The 17285-nt window shown below is 52.4% G+C and overlaps 1 protein-coding gene across 6 annotated transcripts in view; it reads left to right on the forward strand.

Moving 5' to 3' along the window:
• The first annotated feature begins 1077 nt into the window (after positions 1-1077).
• The window catches only part of ADA (adenosine deaminase), a 28407-nt gene continuing 12199 nt past the window's right edge, over positions 1078-17285 (forward strand). For all 6 annotated transcript variants that reach the window (XR_014254808.1, XR_014254809.1, XR_014254810.1 and 3 more), the window contains exons 1-2: positions 1078-1245; positions 13729-13790. Coding sequence is in view for 3 of the 6 variants with exons in the window: in XM_082430284.1 (XP_082286410.1) it covers positions 1213-1245; positions 13729-13790 (95 nt within the window). In the remaining 3 variants the exon portion in view is untranslated. The remainder of the gene's footprint in view (positions 1246-13728; positions 13791-17285) is intronic.

Consider the following 17285-nt stretch of genomic DNA (forward strand, 5'->3'; position numbering starts at 1 on the left):
ATAGCAGCACTACCCCACTCAAGTACTGGAACACCACCAATAACCTGAACGTACCTGTACGCTCCTCCCCACCCCCTCCTCCTTCCGCATTCCCCTGAGATAACCATTCTTCTCAAATTTGTGTTTATCTTTCCTTTGCTTTAAATTTTTCTTCTACTGATGCATGTTTGTCTAAACATGCATATTTTTGGTTTTGCTTTTATTATACATTCTAAAAGTTGCACCATAGAGTATGTAGTTTTCTGCAACTTATTTTTTTATTCAACATTGTTTGTGAGATAGATCTGTGTTGTTGTCTGCTGAAGTTCATGCAGTTTTACCGCAGTATAATATTCCATGGTGTGAATATTCCAGTTTATTTGCCCACCCGCCTGTGGATGGGCATCTGGGTGTTTCCAGTGTTTTTGCTATTAGGAACAGCGCTGGTGGGAACATTCTTGTAGACTTTCTCCGGCTGCACCGTGGGCCGGTTTTTCAAGGGTAAATGCCTAGGAGGGGATTCGCTGTGTGCCCCCTCCTCTCTCTTCATTCCCCAGCTCCCTGGGGTCTCGCACACAGAATGCCCTCTCCACCTCGGCTGCCCTCTTCCACTCCACCTGCACCCACCCCGACCCCCTTCACCTGGTAAACTCCGTGTCCTCAGAGAAGCCTTCCCCCACCTGTAGGCCGCAGATGGCCCCCATTAAAGCTTCCTGATTATACATTTACGTTGTATGATTTTGCGATGAGCGCGTGTCTCGCCCGGTAGAGTGCGAGCCCCACGAGGTTTGTGAAGCGCACCGGTTCCCAGCTTCCAGCTCGGGCCTGGCACACTGCAGGCGCCCAGACAGTAGCGTGACCGTGCCGGAGGGACCGGGCAGGAGGCAGAGCCCGGCCAGGCGGCTGCAGCCTGAGCCCACAGGTGGCTCCAACCCGGCGTCCCGGTCAAGCGATTGGGGGCGGGCCGCTGCCCCGAGGTGGCTCGGGTACGTCCCCGCCGCCCTGCAGGAGTTCCAGGAAATGCGCTGCGCGGGTCTGCTGGGCGGGGCGGGGGCTCCGGCAAGGGGGCGGGGGCGGGGCCCGGGGCAGGCGGGGGTGGAGCCGGGCCCCATTAAGAAGAGCTTGGCGGGCCGCGGTCACTGCAGGCCCCCGGGAAAGCGGACCGGCCATCGACCCAGCGGGGACCACCGATCTTCGGCGGAGGGAGCAGCGCCGGGGTGCACGCTTGGCACCATGGCCCAGACGCCAGCTTTCGACAAGCCCAAAGTGAGCGCGGGCGGGGGCTCGGGGTCCGGGGTTCGGCGTCCGGGTCCTTGTCTGGCTGGAGGGCTTAGGGGCCTCCACGGCCGCGGAGCATACGGGGCCCCTGCAGGCGCTTTCTTCCCTCAGCTCAGGCCCTCGCCCGCCTCCAGGCCGTTTAATGAGAGGCAAAGAGACAAGGAAGAGTCCTGAATCGGGAGGCACCCCTGGCTGGCTTCCAAGTTTTGCTTCTGCCTCTGATTTGGCCCATCTGGGTCTCAGTTTCACTATCTGTCAGATGGGCGTCCTAGCATTGCCGGCGCTGAGCAGCCTAGGCAGGTGGCTTAAGCTCTCTGAACCTCAGCTGTAAAATGGGGCCCGGTTTCTACACCCATAGGCACCTCGTGTTGTGGACGACACATACTGAGTGCTGGGTGAATGGAAACAGCTTTATACTCCAACACTATGACGGTTTTTGAGTGCCAAGGAGCCTCGGTTTGTGCATGTGCCTGTGAGAGCAGTGGGCCATGCCAGAGACAGGAGGGAGGGGAGCCGGGCACCCCTCTTTACACACTAGAGGGGCTGGGTGGGCCTTAGGCCTTGGGCCCCGGTAGGGTTCACTTGGGGCCAAGCCACGGCCACTAGCCCCAAGGGATAAACCCCTTGTCCCTCCTCCCACCAGCTGTGGCGTCTTGGGAATGGTGGGTTCAGGGAGGGTCTGGGCCCACTTGGTGGGCTTTGGAGCACTGAGATTCAGTCCAAGGAAGGCAGGGGCCCAGGAGTCTGTTCAGCAGGGTGAATCAGCTAGTAGGGTTGAGACTGCTGGGGGTGGTTTAGGGGAAGGAGTGAGCTGCAATCAGCCTCAATTTACCTCTGAGAAACAGGTGTGAGTGATGACGGCAGATATCATCAGAAAAGCGTTGGTGAGAATCCTTGGGGGTGGGGAAGGTGAGGGGGGACTCTGAGGAGGTGAGGCCTGGCCCCCACTTCTGATGCCCCTACCAGAGGGCAAATGCTCGCTACTCCCTGCCAGACGTTGCAGGCACTGGGGCTGAGCTCCTGCATCCCCCATGCCTCCTTCACAGCTCGTCTGGATGCCCCATGCCCCATCATTAGTTCTTCTTTCCTTTGAAGGCTTTTTTTTTTTTCCCCTGGCCACACCGCGCGGCTTGCGGGATCTTAGTGAAAGCATGGAGACCAAACCACTGGATGGCCAGGGAATCCCCTTTTTTCCTTTTTTTAATGCTTTGGGATTCCCTCTGCCCTTGGGCTGGGGGATCACCTTACCCTGATAGGAATCCCAAGGCAGTAGACACTCCTTGACTGGGAGTGAAATAGGGGTTATGGAGAGAAATAATAGGCAACCCTTCTGTAGAACTTGCTATATGCACCAACTCGATCTTTGCAATACTTTTACAACAGGCCTATGAGGGAGGGACTATTATTATCATGCCCATCTTTTTGGCCTCTCCCAATCCTCTCTGCTTCAAGCTGGCAGGTCATTTCCCCTCTCTGGGCCTCAGTTTCTACACCTGGGAAATGGGCTCCACCTGCCATGGGGGTGTCCAAAGGTTAAAAGGCAATGCTTGGGAGGGAAGGTAGAGTGTCACCCACTATGTACGTGAGATGTCATACATTTTATATTATTGTGAGGAGGGAACGTGCCTGAGCTGGCCAGCGAAGCCAGGAGTGTGAATCTCAGAGCCCCTGTGACCAGAGCCAGTTCCCTGCCTTCCCATGGGTGGAGTAGCTAGTAATGAGAACCAGTAGTATTAACAGCTAGAGCTTATTGAGTTGAATTATTGCTCTGTGCCAGGCACCATTCTGAATACATTAACCTTCATTAATTCATTTGATCCTAGCAATGACTCTGGGAGGTAGCTGGTGTCATCGCATTTTATAGATGATCAGAGAGGCACAGATTAACTAGGCCTACGATCACACAGCTAGGATGTGGCCAAGCTGGGGTTTGAGCCCAGGGTGGGCTGGCTTCGAAAATCCCATGCCCTAGCCAGCTTTCCTGAAATGCCTCTGCAGAAGCCCTTGGCGGGTGGCGGTGCCAGTGCCCCAGGTGTGGGCCTCTCTGGGACAGGAGCCTCTGCTGGGCTCTTTGGCTTCTCATACCTACCACCAGGTGAGGCTCAGGACTGGCCAACTTTGAGAAGGCAGAGCAAGGCAGTGTTTTCCAAACTTTAATGTATAGTCACATCACCTGACGTTTGTCAACGTTCAGACTCTGAATCAAGAGATCTGGGATGGGGCCTGAGATGCTGTGCTCCTAACAAGCTCCCAGGAGATGCTAATGCTGCTGGGCCGTGGACCACACTTTGAGTAGCAAAACCCTAGGCGGCTGCCTACCTGCTCTGATTATGTTGTTCCAACAAGTAGCTCCCTGAACACCTGCTGGGCACTGGAGGAGGTACAAAGCGGGTGGAGGGGTGGCCCTTATCAGTCTGTTTCCACACGAGGCAAGGCTGGAAAATCCCATAGCCCTCAGGAGTTCAGTGTCGTGGAGAGCAACACTGATCACATGCCTGTCATTATAATAACAGTAACAATGCTGCCATTTGAGTGTTCGTGGGTACCAGGCACCTTCAGTGATTTATCTCACAGAATCTTCTGGACAACTCAACAAGGCGGATGTTTTCGTCCCCATTTACAGATGATGAAATTAAGGCCTGAAAGTTGAAGTGGCTTGTCCAAGGCTACACAAAATCTGACAGCCTTGAAGCTGTAGGCTAGAGAGCGAGCTGGTCCAGGCTGGAACAGCCTAGTCCCTTCCTAATGCAGAGAATTGAAGCTAAATGTCCAACATACTTTACTTTCTCATATTTGAATGTTTACTCCGTTTCAGGCACTGTTCTAACTGCTTTGCATATAGTAACTCATTTAATGCTTAAAACAGCCCTTTAAAGTCCTGCTATTATCTTCATATACATATAAGGAAACTGAGGCTCAGAGAGGGGAAGGAACTTGTCAAAGTCACACAGCCAGAAAGCAGCAGAGTTAGACTTGAACCCAGACCTACCTAAGACTGAAGCAGATGCTGTTAACTGCTTTGCTGATTTACACCCCACTTTGTAAATCGGGGTGGCTGTGGAATTCGGATAGACTGAGCTTGGATCCTTGCCTCACCACTCATCAGCTACAAGGGCTCAGGTGGACAATTCCCTGAGCCCCAGCTTCCTTCTCTGTAAAATGGGCTGACAAAGCCAAGGTCACAGTGTTCTTGGGGGAAATGGATGCTGGTTAGGGCTTGTGAAGCACGTGGCTGGCGCAGCAGGCCCTCGTGTGTGCATTTCCTCCCTGGGGGCCCCGGTGGGGGCTGCAGTGGCCTCTCTCCACCTGCATCTCTTTCTCTCTCTCTCTCTCTCTCCCTCCCCCTCTCTCTCTCCCTCTCTCTTTCTCTCTCCCTCCCCCTCTCTCTCTCCCTCCCCCTCTCTCTCTCCCTCCCCCCTCTCTCCCTCCCCCCCTCTCTCCCTCCCCCCCTCTCCCTCCCCCCCTCTCTCCCTCCCCCTCTCTCTCCCTCCCCCTCTCTCTCCCTCCCCCTCTCTCTCTCCCTCCCCCTCTCTCTCTCCCTCCCCCTCTCTCTCTCCCTCCCCCTCTCTCTCCCTCCCCCTCTCTCTCCCTCCCCCTCTCTCTCCCTCCCCCTCTCTCTCCCTCCCCCTCTCTCTCCCTCCCCCTCTCTCTCCCTCCCCCCTCTCCCTCCCCCTCTCTCTCCCTCCCTCTCCCTCTCTCTTTCTCCCTCCCCCCCTCTCTCTCTCTCCCTCTCTTTCTCTCTCCCTCTCTTTTTCTCCTTCTCTCTCTCCCTCCCCCCTCTCTCTCTCTCTCCCTTTCTCTGTCTCCCTCTCTCTTTCTCTCTCTCTCTCTCTCTCCCTCCCTCTCTCTCTCCCTCCCTCTCTCTCTCCCTCCCTCCCTCCCTCTCTCTCCCCCCCACTCTCTCCCCCGCCTCTCTCCCCCCCACTCCCCCCCCCCCGCCCCCCGCCTCTCTCCCTCCCTCTCTCTCTCCTCTTGTCTTCCAGCCACAAAGCCCACTGTGTTAGCACTGCTTTGGGCTTTTGGTGCTTTTCTGTTACCAGAGCCACCTGTTAAAAGAAAAATGCCCCTGGCTGGGAAGAGCTTGCCTTACCTGTTACAACGCCCTGTGGCAGTTGGGAGGGAGGGTAAGAGTGAGATTGGGTTTCATTGAAGCCTTTTGTTTGACAGAGGAAGAAGCAAGGACCAGAGAAGGAAAGTGCAGTGTCTGTGGTCCACACTGAGGCAGGACAGGACAGCCAGCCTCCTGATTCCACATCTGACCTCAGGGTGGGCTTGGCCTGGGTGGGAAGGGGCCCTGTGAGCTGGAAGAAGCCTGTCCGTCTGCCCTGTTGTCCTAGGGGGTGCCCCCTGGGCCAGGGAAGGGTAGGACTGTGGCCTGGTTTTGGACAGGGGAGAAGAGTAAGCCAGGGCGGCCAAGGTGGGGTTCAAGCCTACATTTACCCAGAGTGTTGGGACCAGGCTCACCCACACTCCTTAGGGTTCTGAAGCTTTGCGCAGTGGCAGTATCGTAGCCAATGAGGTTTATCCGAGGCGTGATTATTGCTAATTGAAAACTTAGGGTTCTGAGGCTCCAGAGCGGCAAGGTGGGGGAAGAGACAGTCTCTGGGGGTCTTGAGTGAGTGGCTTCTCTGTGCCTCAGTTTCCCCATCTGTAAAACGGGGATCATATTTGTATCCACCCTACATAAAATGCCAAGTGCAGGCCTGGGTCAGGGGGCAGGCCAATGCCAGCTGCTATTGATCAGCCTTGTCGTGGTTATTAATCGTGTTTAGATTTTACCAGTGCTGACTCAGCACCGATATGCAGGATGAACAGAGTGTACCATGGTGGTTATGACCTCCCGCTTTAGAGTCAAACAGCTTCCCGGTGTGGCACTCATTAGACTGTGCCCTAGGGCAAGTTCCTTAAACTCTCTGAGCCTCAGACTTCTCACTTATAAAATGGGGGTAACTGTGCGAAGTTCCTAGGCTGCTGTTCAACAGGATGTCCCCCTGGCTGAGGACACACCTTGCCTCCTGTGAAGCCCCTGGGGAAGCTCACAGAGGCAGCAGAGGGCTTGGTTGGGCCCTGAGTCAGCAGGAGGCACTGAGGGCCTGCTAGGCCCCTTCTGCTCTGTACCTCGGAGCTATAGGAGCCCAGATGCGGCTGAGCCCAGAGGACTTGCCTGGAGGAGGCATGACTGAAACAGTGTCAGACCTGGAGCTGCTCTGTCTCCTGGCTTCACCCCAAAAGTCAGCTGAGAGGCTGTGGTGGCATGAGGGCACTGACCTCTGGTTCTGCCCAGCTCCATGCCAAGAGCAGGGCTAAGAAGGGAAGTGGGCACCTGTGGCTCATCCAGGTTCTAACTGCAGTGCCCGGGTTCTGGGGGCCGGTCAAGCAACCCTGGCTACTCTGCCCCATCTGGGTTCTCTGCCAGGCCCAAGGGGGTAGGTCAGCCCTTCCTTGCTGCAGGGAGAGGACACAGCACTGCTGACATGGGACAGGGAGAGGAGAAAACAATCACTTAGTCATTCAACACCTACTGAGCACTTCTTGCTAGGCGGGGCACTGTCCTAGGCCCTGAGGGCACAGCATGATAGCACAAAGCCCCCGCTTTAAAGAAACTAAGAGTTGGGGACAGGGGCATGGTAAGTAAGTAAACTGAAAAAGTCAGTGGGATGAAAACAAAATGGGTGTGTTTGCAGGGGGTCTGGGGAGAAGTAGTGTGATTCAGGTGTGCCTTGAAGGTAGACAGCCCCTCCAGTTGTGAGCGGGAGTCAGACGTGGGAGTGTCTGGTCCTGGAGTCCACGACCCTGGGTCCCCGTCCTGGCTCTGCCACTGACACCTTGCGTGACCTTGGTGAGCGCATATACCTCCCTGGGCCTTACCTGCCTGCCAGGCATCTCCTGCGAGCAAGGACTCGGCATGTTTCCCCATGTCCCCACAGAGCCTGGCACCTGAAGGGGGCTTAGTAAATATTTTTTTGGCGACTGGGGATGCTTCCTGTTTAGACCTGGAGGATTTCCTGCAGTTCTGTCAGACGCTCGCTGTGAGTCAGGCCCATGGAGAGCGAATGCAGGGGAGGGGGGTGCTGAGATTCTCCTCCTGAGTGGTCAGGAGGCCGGGTGTAGGTCTGGTGCAAGCGCCAGGGAGGTCGTGTGGCAGTGCGCAGGACTTGGGTTAGAGGTGGAGGGCCTTGGCTTCTAACCCAGCTCTGCCACTGTCAGTCTGGTTAACCTTGGGCAGGTCACGGAATTCCTCTGAGCTCAGCTTGGCAAGTCCAATTCCCCATCTGCAACATGGAGCTAGTGTGTCCCTTGCCTAGGGGTGAAGACCAAATGAAATAAAGGGTCTGATAACAGTAAACAGCTATTATCATGGCTGGATTATTTACGTCTGAGGCTAGGCCTGCAGAGAAAGTAGAGCAGGAGCTCAAGATTCTAACCTGGGTACAAATCCTAACTGCATCACTGCCTCTGTGTCCTTGGATACTTTTCTGAGCCTCGGTTTCCTCATGTGTAAAATGGGAGTGAAGTCCCCACCTCACTTGTTGTAAGAATGAAATAAGATGATGCATGTAAATGCTCCAGAACGTAGGAGATATTCAGTAAGTTGGAGGCCACTGCTGCCATTTCTTTTCCCTGAATGGGTCCAACAGAGTGCGGTCGCCATCCATCTCTAAGCTGGCAGACTTCTCCATGGGTAGTCTCAGTTTTCCAGAAAGTTCAGTGGGAGGCCTGCCTGAGCTTGGACCGCCTATGGAGGCAGCACCTGGCCTCTGTTCCTCACCTGAAACGTGTCTGGACAGCTTCCCAGGAGGCCCTGAGGAGGGCTGGGACCTGTAGGGCACGGTGGGCAAGTGGCAGGCTCTGCTTTCCCTCCCCCCGGGGCACTCTAGTCTCGCGCAGCCCGTGGGATCTCTGAGGGCTCCTTCCCTCACACTGCTCAGCTCAGGCTCCCTGAGCATGTGCTGCCTCTGGTGCTGCAGCAAGTCTTCCCAGTGGTGGCTCATCTCCCACCTGGACCACTGTGTCAGCTCTCTGTCCTCTGTTCTGACTTCTCTTCAGCCTGCTTTCCACACAGCAGCCAGAGAAAGCTTTTAAAAGGTGACTTCCCCATGCAAAACCCTTCAGGGGATCGCCCTTTACTGTGACCTGTGAGATCTCCCTGCCCTCCACCCCCCTAACTTTCTCTCTGGCCTCATCTCTCACCACCTGATTCCGACACTTAGCGTCTGCATGTCCCTCTGCCTGTTCGCTCTCCTTCCTGTTCCTTCCCCCTGGCTGATTCCTCCTCTATTTTCTTCTCAGAGGGACCCCCCCCCCCCCCACCTTCTCAGTAACCATTTGTTGCCTCTTCCGGCTTCTGGTGGCTGCAGGTGTCCGTTGGCTTGTGGCCACGTCACTCTCATCTGCTGCTGTGGTCCCAGGGCTGCTTCCTCTTGTGTGTGTCTCTCAAAACTCTCTGCCTCCCTTATAAGGAGAAAGAGGACTGGGTGTAGGGCCCATCCAGATAAATCCAGGAAAAATTCCTCCTCTCAAGATTTGTAATCCCATCTTTTGCCCTCTGTGGAAGTATATGTTCTGGGGATTAGGATGTGGACATCTTTTGGGGGACTACCATTCAGCCCTCTGCACTGACCCTGGTGAGGGGGTGACTCCTCCCTCTTGAAGTCTGATCGCCTTTTGCCTTCTGCACACCACACACTGCTGGTTTCCCTTCCATCTCTGGCAGCTCTTCTCCAGGCTCACCCTCTTCTATAAGCCACTGGGAGCTGGCGCTTGTCCAGGCTTTGTCCCATGCTCTTTCCTCGACGTTCCCTTCATGGGTGAGCTCACTCAAAATCACAGCCCCAGTCATCTATATTCCTACTCACATTTCCAGCCTGGATCTCTCCGAGAGCTCCAGACCTGCACAGCCACTGGGTCCGTCCATGTGCATTTGGAGGTCTCAGAGGTGTCCCGACTTCACCTAAGTAAGATCACACTAACCGTACTTCTCTCCCTGTGCCCCACCCGTCCTCCCCCCCTCAGCACTTGGTCCTCTTCCTGGGCTCTCTGTCTCAGAGCGTGGGAATCGCTACCCACCCAGGCTTCAGACCCGAACCATCATCCTTGACCTGGCTTGCTGTCCACCTGCTTTGCCGTATCTGCCTTGCCACCCTGGTCCAAGGCACCGTCATCGCTCATAAACTTCACAAGACCACTTCTAACTGGTCTTGCTATGCTTTGTCCTTTTCAGCTTCAAACCCTGTCATGGCTTCTCTGTTGCTCTCAGGTTAGAACCCAATGCTCCTTGTGCCCCTGCAGCCTCTCCAGCTCCACAACCGCTCCCCTCTCTGAACCCATTTCAGTTCCTCTCGAACACCACATCCTCTCCCACTGCATGGCCTTCGCACATGCTGTTCCCTCTGCGTAGATGCTCTTGCAGCCTTCCTGCTCACCCCTGCCTTTGCCTACTTGGTTCCTCTTCATCCTTCAGCTATTAGCTTAAGCGCTGCTTTCTCTGGGAAGCCATCGTTGGCCCTCTAGCTGGGCGAGTCCTTTTGTTTGTTACCTCTTTGGTAGGTCTATGTTTGTGCCTCCCAGGAGTTGTCTTGGCTTGTGATTGTACATTTACCAATGTGACATTTACTTAATGTCTCTCTCCCTTGCTCACGGGAGCAGGACTCTGTCACTTTAGTTTATCTCTCCATCCCCAGTGCACCCAGCAGGGCCTCAACTATTTGGTGAATGAGGGATTCTTAGTTATGCTTATTACGCTAAATGCTGTTGCTACGTGCCAAGTCCTGGTCTAAGCACGCTACGTGCATTCACGTGGTTAAGTCTCACGAAGCCCTGGGAGGAAGGCGTGTCATCCTCCCCGAAGTAAGTTTCTCCAGGTCACCCAGGGAGTGAGTGGAGGAGCTGGAATTGCAGCTCTAACCACAGCACTGCCCTGTCTCTCTGGCTGAATCCTCGCCACAGCCCTGTGAAGGTTAAAGATAAGAAAACAGAGGCTCGGAAAGGTGAGGTCACCTGTCCAAGGTCAAACAGCTGGTTGGCAGCTCCCTGCGCTGGAAGCTTCCGTGTTTCCAATGCAGAGCACTTTCTGAGAACCCAGTAAACTTTTGGCTAAGTGGGCATTGAATTCATTTCATCAGGGAATCCAACAACTCCCTCAAGAGTTTGTCAACTCTGTGACAGAGTTGGTCCTTTGCTGCTGAGTGACTTCCGGAGAGATTTGATTACTTGGATGTCCTGCTGACAGGGGGGCTTGGCGGCCCTGTGTCTGCTGGCCTCCCATGGGCCCCAGGCCGGATTTCCCCCACAGGAAGCAGCTCACATGGGTGCTTCCAGGATGCCCTTGGGTCATTGGCTCCCTGGCTACTCCCTTTCCAGCCAGGGCGGCCACTTTCTTGTCCAGGCTCCCAAGTTCCAGAGAAGGCCCCACCCTGGTAGAGATGTTAATTAAAATTTTTCTGGCTCTCTCCCTGGCTGGGAAAAAGTTTCTTCCATGACCTGGAACAGGGAGACGGCAGTTGCTTTCCCACTGTTTCCCAGCACCTGCTGTGCTGCTCTTAACAGCCTGCGGAAAGGGCCCTGGCTGAGAGGCAGAGGCTGTCTTCCTGTGGGCCGAACTCGCCCACCTACGCTGTCTTTTTCTTTTTCTTTTTTAACATCTTTATTTGAGTATAATTGCTTTACAACGTTGTGTTAGTTTCTGCTGTACAACAAAGTGAATCAGCTGTATACATACATACATCCCCATATCCCCTCCCTCTTGCGTCTCCCTCCCACCCTCCTTATCCCACCCCTCTAGGTGGTCGCAAAGCACCGAGCTGACCTCCCTGTGCCATGCAGCTGCTTCCCGCTAGCTATCTATTTTACATTTGGTAGTGTATATATGTCCATGCCACTCTCTCACTTCGCCCCAGCTTACCCTTCCCCCTCCCCGTGTCCTCAAGTGCATTCTCTACGTCTGTGTCTTTATTCCTGTCCTGCTTCTAGGTTCTTCAGAACCTTTTTTTAGATTCCATATATATGTGTTAGCATATGGTATTTAGTTTTCTCTTTCTGACTTATTTCACTCTGTATGACAGACTCTAGACCCATCCACCTCACTACAAATAACTCAATTTCGTTTCTTTTTATGGCTGAGTAATATTCCATTGTATATATGTGCCACATCTTCTTTATCCATTCATCTGTCGATGGACACTTAGGTTGCTTCCATGTCCTGGCTATCATAAATAGTGCTGCAGTGAACATTGTGGTACATGACTCTTTTTGAATTATGGTTTTCTCAGGGTATATGCCCAGTAGTGGGATTGCTGGGTCATATGATAGTTCTATTTTTAGTTTTTTAAGGAACCTCCATACTGTTCTCCATGGCTGTATCAATTTACATTCCTACCAACAGGGCAAGAGGGTTCCATTTTCTCCACACCCTCTCCAGCATTTATTGTTTGTAGATTTTTTGATGATGGCCATTCTGACCAGTGTGAGGTGATACCTCATTGTATTTTTGATTTGCATTTCTCTAATGATTAGTGATGTTGAGCATCCTTTCATGTGTTTGTTGGCCATCTGTATGTCTTCTTTGGAGAAATGTCTGTTTAGGTCTTCTGCCCATTTTTGGATTGGGTTGTTTCTTTTCTTGATATTGAGCTGCATGAGCTATTTGTATATTTTGGAGATTAATCCTTTGTCAGTTGCTTCATTTGCAAATATTTTCTCCCATTCTGAGGGTTGTCTTTTCATCTTGTTTATGGTTTCCTTTGCTGTGCAAAAGCTTTTAAGATTCATTAGGTCCCATTTGTTTATTTTTGTTTTTATTTCCATTTCTCTAGGAGGTGGGTCAAAAAGGATCTTGCTGTGATTTATGTCATAGAGTGTTCTGCCTATGTTTTTCTCTAAGAGTTTGATAGTGTCTGGCCTTACATTTAGGTCTTTAATCCATTTTGAGTTTATTTTTGTGTATAGTGTTAGGGAGTGTTCTAATTTCATTCTTTTACATGTAGCTGTCCAGTTTTCCCAGCACCACTTATTGAAGAGGCTGTCTTTTCTCCATTGTATATTCTTGCCTCCTTTATCAAAGATAAGGTGGCCATATGTGTGTGGGTTTATCTCTGGGCTTTCTATCCTGTTCCATTGATCTATATTTCTGTTTTTGTGCCAGTACCATACTGTCTTGATTACTGTAGCATTGTAGTAGAGTCTGAAGTCAGGGAGCCTGATTCCTCCAGCTCCGTTTTTCTTTCTCAAGATTGCTTTGGCTATTCGGGGTCTTTTGTGTTTCCATACAAATTGTGAAATTTTTTGTTCTAGTTCTGTGGAAAATGCCATTGGTAGTTTGATAGGGATTGCACTGAATCTGTAGATTGCTTTGGGTAGTATAGTCATTTTCACAATGTTGATTCTTCCAATCTAAGAACATGGTATATCTCTCCATCTGTTTGTATCATCTTTAATTTCTTTCATTAGTGTCTTATAGTTTTCTGCATACAGGTCTTTTGCCTCCTTAGGTAGGTTTATTCCTAGGTATTTTATTCTTTTTGTTGCAATGGTAAATGGGAGTGTTTCCTTAATTTCTCTTTCAGACTTTTCATCATTATACACTGTCTTTTTAAATCCTTAAACTCTTGGACAGGGAGGCAATCTTTGCCGCTGTTTTCAGTTGAGGAAACTGAGGCTCAGAGAGATCAAGTGTCTTGTCTAAGATCACACAGCCAGAGAGGAGGCAGAGCTGGGAGTCCAGCCTGATGAGCTCTCCCCAAAGTCCTTGTCCTTAAACTCTTGGCCTTGTGTATGGAGTATTGTCCATGGGGCTGAGCACGTAGGAGAGGATCACCAAGATGGCCAAGTATCTGGTGCCCTTTCTAGAGTCCTGGAAGGATCTTATTGTCAAATATTGATTCCTGATAAGCAGTGTTTCATTTTCAGTAACACACGCTTTTGAAAATGGAGACTGATTTTTGAAATATGTTGTAGGTATTCACTAGTCCAGAAGGTCTGGGCCAATCCTTTTTGTTAGAGTTGGATCTTGTTTGGTGAGTTGGCTGAGAGCGGGATCTGCCTGCATGATGGCTGAGGCTCTGTCGCTCCTCCGGGCCCATGGCTGGCCTCGTGTTAAAGAGCACCAGCTTCAGAATTGGGTTTGGGTTGGAATTCCGGTTCTGCCACTTAGCAGCTGTGGTTAAGAACAAAGGCACTGGGTTGGGTTCCTGTTTCCATCACTTAGAGCTGTGTGGTCTTGGACAAGTTATTTAACCTCTCTGAACCTCAGTGTTCTCCACTGTGAAAGAGGCAGAGATGATAATTAAACCCACCCTACAGACAAGGATTAAACAGGATAATGCGTGTAAACAGTTTAGTGAAGTGTATGTGGTAAGCGTCCAGTATGTGGTGACTAATGGTTGTCACAGTTAATGTTAACACTGCCCCTCTGTAAGGTCCTTCAGGCATTCATGGGTGTTTGTTTTTCTCTCCTTTTCCTCTGCGCCCTTGCAGGTAGAACTGCACGTCCATCTGGATGGAGCCATCAAGCCTGAAACCATCTTATATTATGGCAGGTAAGTCCACAGATAAGAGGCCTTCTTCCCTAGGAAGTTTGACCCAGACGTCTCTGGAGAATTCCAGGGTTGCTGCTTCTTCCTGTATCCCTGTGGAATCAAGCCAGCCCCCAGCCTAGAAAAAGGTGGTCTGTGGGGCATGGAGACCCACAGCCCAAGTCTTCTGCCTTCTGTGCCTCTGACTTTTATCTTCCTGTTGCCAGGTGAGCCAGGGGAAGCTTATCCCACTTTATAGACACGGACACAGAGAGACACCAAAAGACACACACGAGTGGAGGCAGTTCCCAGGGCTGAACCAGTCACTGTTTGTTTGACTCAGCCGAGAGCCTGTGGCAGGTGGTGCGCCCGCGTAGAATGCTGCTTCCATTTGCTGAGCATCTGCCAGTGCTGGGCTGGGCTGAGCCCTCTCCTGAGTCAGCGAATTTAATCCCTCCACACTTGGAGGAGGAGAGCATTGCCATCCCCCTGTCACTGAGAAGAGAGCAGGCTCAGGGAAGTGAAGGCAGTTGCCCAAGGCCACAGAACAAGTAGAGTCAAGAGTTGACCCTGGGCCATCGGACCCTCCAAGATTTTCCTACTCACGATGGTAACCTGCTGGGAGCCGCGGAGAAGTGGTGCCCCACCTCTGGGCCCAAATCTCTGCATCTTCCAAAGGAGAACGTACCTCCTGCCTCTGCTCTCGTGGATGCTGGTGGGCCGAAGGGTCCCCAGCACCCCCAGTGAGGGAGGTCCGCCCTCCCTCCCCACATTTCAAGGGCTCATGATATCCCCTCTCTGGGGTCTAGCACTTAAAAGCAAGGACTTCAAGGGCCCGTGGATCTGGATTCAGATCTGGACACACTGTTTCCTTGCTGTGGCCTCAGCCTCTGTAGGTTGAAAATGAGACCAGGACCTTCCTCCAGAGCTGACCTGGGAGATGGGGTCCCTCCCGCCACCTACCTCTCCCTGTTCCTCATGGGTTTGTGCTATGCTCATTTTGTTCGGAGGTGGGAGGACTCTGCCTTTCCTCACTGCTTTGAGCAGTTCAGCTCTGGATCCAAATTTGAACCCTCTGTTTCATAAGCCAGACACTTATCCAGACACCCACTCCTTAGGAGAGAACTGGTGATCCTTGGGCGTTTGCCCCGACACTTAAAAGTGTCTCTTCCAATTCCCTGAGAGGGTTCTGGCAAGAACACGCTTCTCCATCTTGTTGCACTTTTTTCTGCCCTAGGAAGCTGCTGTTGATTTAATTTTTATTTAACTTATCATGTAAGTTATTAGCCTTTACTGCACGGCAAGCACTGCTTTAAATGTTGCACCTGGATTGACTTACTGGAATCCGGTGACAACTTGTGAGATAGGTATATTATTGACCCTGTCTTATCGACGAGGGAACTCGATAGGGTTCCCTGAGGGTTATCCTGAGCCAGGATAGGGGAAGTAAGTTGTCTCGTAAACACAGGTGTGACCCTGGGTCCGTGCCCCTGACCATTGCCCCTGCCAGCTGGAGGTTTAGGTAAAGTATTGCACAAAAAACACTTAGTTGAGGGCGAGCGCACTAAATGCTCCATAAATGTCACTTAACGATAACATTATTAATTGGAACCTATGGCTCTGACTAACTGGGGTTAAGCCCCTTGGATTATCTCTGCCTGTCCTTTGCCCATGTCAAGTGCCAGTTATTGATGTGGGGACCTTAATGAGGCCATTAGGGTGGGTTAACCGGGCACCAAGATGGGATCTAATCGCAGGTGCTCATTAAAGGGTCACATAGCGCTCATTAGCGGAGCAAGAAGGTGAGACTGTCCAGGGCCGGGTAGAGGGAGGAGGAAAAAGAGCAGCCCTTGTGGGGCAACTGGTCGGATTTTCTGTTTCCCACATCCACTTGGCATCTCGGGAACTGTCTAGGCACCTCCGTGGGCCCTAGAGAGGTGGGTGCGGGTTTGATCCAGCTGGAGTTTGATCTTGAGGTCAGCAGGCAGGGGGACCGGGGAGCTGGTCAGACTGGGATATGGACAGAACACGCTGGAGGACTCCCAGCTGTGAGTGAGCTGGGCCTGAGAGGGGGAAGGAGGGGAGCATCTGGCCTGTGACCCCTCCCTCACCCTGGCCAAATCCAGTAGCCTCTTTTCTGCCTCTGTGACTTGGGCCTCAGTTGACTGTGTTCTCACCTGTTTCTTTTTCTTCTTCTTTTTGTTTTTCGGCTGTGCCGCGCAGCTTGTGGGACCCTAGTTTCCCGACCAGGGATCGAACCCCGGCCCTCGGCAGTGAGAGCACAGAGTCCTAACCACTGGACCACCAGGGAATTCCTCACCTGTTTCTTCTTATTCCATCTTCTCTCCGGGGCTTTAACTTCTTTCTCAGTCTCCTTCCTGACCCTGCCAGCTCTTCTCCAAAGCACATTCTGAATCTGGCCACTGTCTCCTCCCTGGTCTGAGCCATTGGACTATTGCAGTGGCCTCCTGACCAGTCTCCAGGTGCCCACCCTGGCCTCCCCCATCTACTGTCCCCACAGTACTGTAGTCAGAACATAGAGTGATCAGATCACTTCCTTGCTCAAACCCTCCCGCCTTGCTCAGGGTCAAAGCCAAAGCCTGCACACGTTCCTTGAAGTCCTACAAAGCCTGTGTTAACCTCTCTGACCTCTTCCACTTCTCCTTGCTTAGTGCATGCCAGATGCTTCTCAAACGTGCCAGATCTCGTAAACAGAGAGTTTGGGTAATTTGCTCAAGGTCACACAGCCTTTTTTTTTTTTTAATTTTAAATTTTATTTATTTATTTTTGGCTGCCTTGGGTCTTCGTTGCTGCGCGCGGGCTTTCTCTAGTTGCGTCGAGCTGGGGCAACCCTTTGTTGCGGTGCACAGGCTTCTCATCGAGGTGGTTTCTCTTGTTGCGGAGCACGGGCTCTAGGCACGTGGGCTCAGTAGTTGTGGCACGTGGGCTCTAGAGCGCAGGCTCAGTAGTTGTGGCGCACGGGCTTAGTTGCTCCACGGCATGTGGGATCTTCCCGGACCAGGGATCAAACCCGTGTCCCCTGCATTGGCAGGCGGATTCTCAGCCATTGCGCCACTAGGGGAGTCCCACACAGCCTTTAAATAAGAGCTGGGATTTAAACCCAGGCCACTGGGCTTCAGAGTCTGCCATCTTTCCCTGGACACACAAATAGTCTCATTTGTTCCTCCCTGTACCTTGAAAACAAAGTACCATCTGTGTTTTACTGATAAGGATATGGCGGTCCTCAAGGGGACAGCTCCTACCCAGGGTGATCTGGTACCTACAGGAGGAGGATGGACTTTGAACTCCAAAGCCCGTGTTCATCCTTCTTACGGGGCTCTCAGTGTATCACCCACCGTGGAGGGCAGAGAACTGAGTAGCACCCAGGGCATGGCCATGGCTGACTGGGGAAGCAGGGCCATCTAAGAACTGAGCTTGGCCCTGGGTGGAGGGAGCCTTGGCTGTGGTTAGTGGCTGTGGGTAGCAGGGGACCTAGGAACAACTCCTTCCTGCCTCAAC

The sequence above is a fragment of the Balaenoptera physalus genome (assembly GCF_965194825.1).
Source record: "Balaenoptera physalus genome assembly, chromosome: 16".
Taxonomy (NCBI): Eukaryota; Metazoa; Chordata; class Mammalia; order Artiodactyla; family Balaenopteridae; genus Balaenoptera; species Balaenoptera physalus.